At 34.1% G+C, this 6,131-nt stretch overlaps 1 protein-coding gene across 2 annotated transcripts; it reads right to left on the reverse strand.

Moving 5' to 3' along the window:
• Positions 1-16: 16 nt before the first annotated feature.
• Positions 17-5,008, reverse strand: LOC149231694 (uncharacterized). 2 transcript variants are annotated; one of them, XM_089379256.1, is made up of 6 exons: positions 4,471-5,008; positions 3,886-4,048; positions 3,196-3,705; positions 1,108-1,387; positions 890-971; positions 17-684 (listed from the first exon to the last, which is right to left on the reverse strand). In XM_089379256.1, exons 1-6 carry the CDS (start codon positions 4,834-4,836, stop codon positions 493-495), a joined length of 1,593 nt encoding a protein of 530 aa, XP_089235382.1. In that variant the 5' UTR covers positions 4,837-5,008; the 3' UTR covers positions 17-492. The 2 variants fall into 2 exon arrangements, with proteins under 2 accessions (XP_089235382.1, XP_089235383.1); XM_089379257.1 differs by having other exon boundaries at positions 4,426-4,532.
• Positions 5,009-6,131: the final 1,123 nt, after the last annotated feature.

Consider the following 6,131-nt stretch of genomic DNA (forward strand, 5'->3'; position numbering starts at 1 on the left):
GCTTCATGCCTTCAAATTATTCTCAGAAATGCGTTCAAATCTCATATGTTTCAAAATATTATAACATTGGTCTCACAACAAAATACATTTACCACATACAGCATTGTAGGTCTGCTGCAATTATATGCATTACTATATACAGCACCCATACTATTTGATCAAAGTGATGGTTGCACTATTTGTGAACAGCTGCAACATTACTTTCACTGAAACTTAACTATAATTGCTCCCTATCTTTGTCTTCCTTTTTTTTTCCAAACTGTCTTTCTTTTCATATCCTCTGTGATTCCAAGCTAAATAGTCACGTTCCAAATAAACAATACTCAGCCTATAAAAGTTGAATACTGTAGCATAGAATTGAATGCTTTACTATTAGTAAACGTTCCAAATAAATAATACTCAGCCTATAAAAGTTGAATACTGTAGCATAGAATTGAATGCTGTACTATTAGTAAATTTTTAGAAGAAGATAATTTTTATAGCAATGGATTTCTACAAGAAGAGAAATTTTCTGGGGAGCTTTCCAATCGAACGTATTTTGTCAGCAATTTCTGATATCTTGGCTTTTGCAGCACCTCTTCTAGCCTCGGCGACAGCTCTCCTGTTCTCTGCTTTCCTATGAGCTATAGCGATTTCATTCTGCATTTCCTCAAGTGCCTTGGCCCTCCTTTCCTCCAATTTTCTCTGAAGCATGCAAAAATAGTGTAAGCAAAATTGTAGCAGTGTTATATATAGTTAAGATGATATTTATATTGTAAATATCAGATATATAATTAATTTTGATCTTTATATAAGATTCTAGAATATTCTCAAAATCTATAATCTATAAAATTTCGTGATATTCTCAATCTACCAATCTACCATAAATAAAATTCTGTGATCTTCATACCTCCACTTTTTTCATTTTGATGCTAGCTTTCACTTTCTGCTCGTTCTCCCAAGCCTCAATAATTGTTTCCTCCCTCTTGAATCTGCAAGGCAACGTTACGTTACACCGGATTTAACTACCGTGCGGCCAATTCACCCCAAGACATGGGCCTGTTTATATCTCACAGATTGTATTAAACTTCAGCAGTTTGCATTTATTTTTTTGATTTGTTAATTCACCTGTTATCAACTTTGGCCATCTTCGCTTCTTCCCAAGCGACGGCCTTGGCTTCTATTTTGTCTTTCTTGACCTTCTGTAAAGTGACCTCTTTCTGTAGAGCGAGTTGCTTTGGAGTGGGCACACGGTTCTCATTACCACTTCTCAGCGAGGAAGCAGACGAGCCAAATGCTCTGTTGTTCGCAGTGTTTTCGGCATTAGCATTTCCACTTTCCACAATGGCTCCCTCGTTATGCTGGGCGTCCCAGGAGCTTGTTGGAGCGTCCCTATCTGAAGTGGAACCTGAGAATAAGAATATAATAAAAAGCAATAATTATAAAGTGTATTATTGAAAATTAGTAAGTTATTGGGCATTAAATGAGTGGGGTTGTATATATTATAATTCGATTTTGGCAAGCCAGTTACTTAACAATTTGATTCTGGCAAGTCAGTTATCGAACAATGACCATATATAGTCCTAATTGTCTTTAGTGCGATATTTTGGAGGTTTTTCCGGTCTAATTTCTCTAAAATCCAGCGAGAATTTATTGAAATCACAAGTTTGTCTTTAGTGCGATATTTTGGAGGTTTTTCCAGTCTAATTTCTCTAAAATCCAGTGAGAAATGATTGAAATCACAAGTTTGATGGGTAACTCCTGTACCCCAGAATTTTTCAGGGCGCTGAATCCATATATGCAATCAAAAAACCAGTTTAACTAACCCAAATCAACATTTCGCCTCAATTTTTTCCACCAAAAAATTTAAAAAATCATACTAAAAATTCTTATTTAACCTCTGTTATTTAATGCCTATAAACAAACTACATATTTATTACTAAAATACAGTCCCATCACATAAATAATAATAATAAAATACATTATATCCCAAAACTAATCATTGAAGTTTTGTAGAAAAATGATTGGTAAATTTTTCCTTTTCTTTTATCTTCCCATCTTTGACAGCAGATACGCTAAACTAATCATCGAAGTTTTGTAAAGAAATGGTTGGTAAGTTTTCCTTTTCTTTTATCTTCTTTTTTGACAGTACGCGGCAGATAAAAAATTTACGGAGAATCCAAACACTTCATCAATGGATTTGGTGATCCACTGACAACTATAAAAATGTAATAATAATGACTTGGACAATGGAATTGGAGGTTTTCGGTGAAGATGGTTTAAAATGGTTGGAATTTATTAGACTTCTTTTTGGAATTCAGTAAAAGTTGTTTTAAAATTATAAATTTATTTGTGTAATTTATACAAGTGAGATATTTTAGGAGTTTTTTTAACGTGTGGAATCTATATAGGTAAAAAAAATTGTATTTTAAATCTTATCCAAAATAATGTAATTCGAAAAAGAAAATCTTAAAACAATCCAATAATATATTTTTAAAATTTCAAATTTTACTTAAATATTTTTCCAAAATATTTAATATATATTAATTTAAAATTAATTAATATTTTTTATTTGTTTCTTAATTTAACAGTTTGTAGAACCAAACATGGAGACTGTAAAAGGAATTCTCAAACTATAATCGAGTAAAATATACCTCCCAATAAAGCAGAAAGCAGATTGTAAATTCTCTCTATTATGTAAAATGAATATTAAAAGTATGATTATTATATTTATATATATATATATATATATTAATTTAATAAATAAAGTAAAACTATGTTATATTTATTTTATTTCTTTATTATTAAAATTATGACTTAAAAAATAATAAAACTTTATAAAATGTATAATAAATGATTTAATTTTGTTACTAAAGTATAACGTAAATGAGTGGAAGAAAAATGGTTATCTTCTTTATTACTGCTGCTTTATCATATGCTTCCAAATGTTGCAATGAAAATAATATTATTTAACGATCGGTAAAAGTGAAAGTTCAGTGTAGCTGTATACATTATAATTGTTCTCTAAGAAACAAAACTAGGAATCTTTTACAGCATTGTTTACCCCTAAGATTAAAATACATCTGGTGCAATTTTTTACTGTCCCAAGGGACAATCCATTACTGTTCTGTGCTGAAGCTTCCATAGATTTATCTAAACAGTAAACAGTACAAGGAGTCTGCAATCAAATGAAATAGATGAATCTGTAATGCATACTTGTTGATTCAGGGGCTCCATCCACGGGAACGAGCGCGAAGTAATCTCTCCCTGCATTTCTCTGCTCTCGATTTCCTTCCGTAGTCGTGGTACTGGTAGGTACCAAAGCCATGTTATCCCTTCTACCATTATTCGCATCGCCCTCGTTTCGATCCCCGGCATCCTCACTGGTGCTCCTGGTGGGTTCTTCTTCTCCAATACCAGGCAAACGAGTGCCCCTCCTCGCAGGAGACCTGGCAGTTGAATTTTCGTTCAATAAATTGATCAAACTATTAGAATCCACAGCCTGGGCACTGGAATTAGTCGTCGCCGCTGCAGCCGCGGCGAGAACGTTGTTAAATTCTGTGCTCAAGCTTATACTTTCGCTGTCGCTAGATACGAAAGACCCCATGGAAGTATCAGACCAGTTGTGTTGACGACGCTGAGCAGATCGTCTCGTTTCATTGCTCGCTGCTGCTCTCGGCCGCTCCAATGCGACATGAATTTCTCGGACTCCTGAATCGCTCTCTTCTGCAAGAATTCAAACCTTATCTCAGTCTTCTAAAACAAAATGGACAATTCAATAATATTAATTCTCTGAATACTTCTCTAATGTATGGTAAAGTACAGACTCAACAAATTCTGTATGCGGTACTTTCAGTTAACAGCTACTGCACATTAATACTTCAATAGAGATTAAGAGAACCGTACCTTCTGGATTCTCTGAAATGGGCTTGCTCTCTCTATTAGAAGACAAATTGGCAGCCAATACACCAAACGAGGCCTTATCAGACCTCGCCATGGACGGCCCAACTGATGCTTCCACTGGTTCTTTTCCTCGCGTCGGATTTTCATTGTATAGAACAATTGAGCTCTAGAAGGCCCAACAAAAAGAGAAACACACGTATTAGTAACACACGTATTAGTAAATTGCTCAATTTATGGGTAATGGTCATGTTATGAAGTATTATCTCGTGTAATTTATAGCTGATTTATGAGTAAATTGCTCAATTTATTGGTAATCTTCATGTTATGAAGTATTATCTCCTATAATTTATAGGTGATGGTCATGTTATAAGTGTATTGTCTATCTAATAAGATTAAATTCAAATCTGTAACAGTTCGATAGCCCTAAGAAATATTATGTAAACTATGAAATTCAAAATTCAAATCCAACCAAAAACGAAACACAATTACAAATGCAATTCACTTTTAAAAATCGCCAGTTTACTCTGCTGCAATTAACCATACCTCAGTTCTTGAATCTGCAAATTCCCTACAAACAATTAATCATACCTCAGTTCTTGAATCTGCAAATTCCCTATTGCAGCGACACCGAACTGATTTGCTTCCATTTATGTTATGAGGCGACAGAGCAGGTGAAGTGGTGACAGGACTACAAACAGGGGAAGGCGAAGTCGGGCAATCCGCACATCTCGCTCCCTGTTCTGCTACCGAATTCTGACTGAATACCGCAGAAGCTCCATCGCTACTCATCTCCTCCTGCTTTATCCTCAACTGCGCGCCAAACTGACTACTCCTTCGGCTCTCTGTGCTGGAACTGCATTCAGTAGACTCCGTCCACCTCAATCTTCCTTGCGGAAGCCGATCCCCATTAACGCCCAAAAACCCACTGCTCGACGAAGAGTACTGGAACGACATGATCCAATTCAAATTTTCAAATTTCCGGCTCCACAATTACTACCGGCCTCGATCTACCCTGTCCTGCAGATCCGTAGCTTCTCACAGTCCGTCATTGACACAAAATACACACAGAATCTCTAAACCATTCATCATGATATTCAGAGCTTCAACAAACCCTGACACGATCACTCGTAAGCACCTCTCACAGCTATTTCGGCACATACGATATTCTGCAACGTGTTAAATTTTCATTGGCCGAAGTTCCAACGGGTGCTGGAATGCCACGTAAACGCGAATGAACAGTGTTCAGAAAATCTGCGTCTACCACGTGTGGCAAAGCTGCTTACGTCAACGTCGAAAACTAACGTGGCAAACGACGTCTTTTTGTGTCGGCTGGATCGTAGTGCGTTGAATATAATATTTACTCTGCAAATTCATTGAATTTTTTTAATAATTCTCTAAAAAGATAAGGGGACCTCCGGAAAAGAAAGAATAATATGTCACGCAACTTGCCAGATACACGCAATCGGGGACCTTGGGATTAGCGTTCATTGGTTTTGATTAAAAAATTAAGTACCTTAGTTTTGCTTAAAAAATTAAGTACCTTTAGAAAAATTTGTTTGAAATCCTAAAGCACGGAAGAGTTCCTCTAGGAAATTGTCATTTCACATGTTTCTTTCTCATCTGAAAAAGTAAGATACCAAAAGCTACATCCTCATTTTTAGATAAGATCGAATCACTTAATTTCATTATTACCCAAACAAATAAATTTATCTTTGCAAAAGATTTTTTAATTTTTAATAAAATGTATTTTAAAATCATTTTAAATAAGCAATTTATTTTTATTTATGAGATATTTAATAAAAAATAGTTTGTGAATTCGTTTTTAGTTTTCAAGAGATTATATGAGGTTTCATTTGTGCTTTGAGAAATCTTTATTTAAGGGTATTTAAGTCGTCAAAATCACTCAAAATATAGTCTTTAACATGGTTATATTTTTGCCCAAAAAATTTCATCACCATTTATTCTAAACCCAAAAGAGCAATACATTTAATAAATAAATAAATAAACAATAAATTTAAAATTTAATTATTAATAAATTAAAATAATAATTAATCATTAATAAATTAATTTATTATTAATAAAAATATATATATTTTTAAGAAGAGTTTTTGGCGAAAATCACATTATAATTCATTTGTCCACGCTTTTCTAGCCAACAAGTGTGGTTCATCCCAACAAATGAATTATAATGTGATTTCCGCCAAAACTCTTCTAAAAAATTAATATTGATCACAGAAGCCTAAATTCAA

Source organism: Pinus tabuliformis, chromosome J (genome assembly GCF_031772625.1).
Source record: "Pinus tabuliformis cultivar Carrire ecotype Pingquan chromosome J, CPIR1, whole genome shotgun sequence".
NCBI lineage: Eukaryota > Viridiplantae > Streptophyta > Pinopsida > Pinales > Pinaceae > Pinus > Pinus tabuliformis.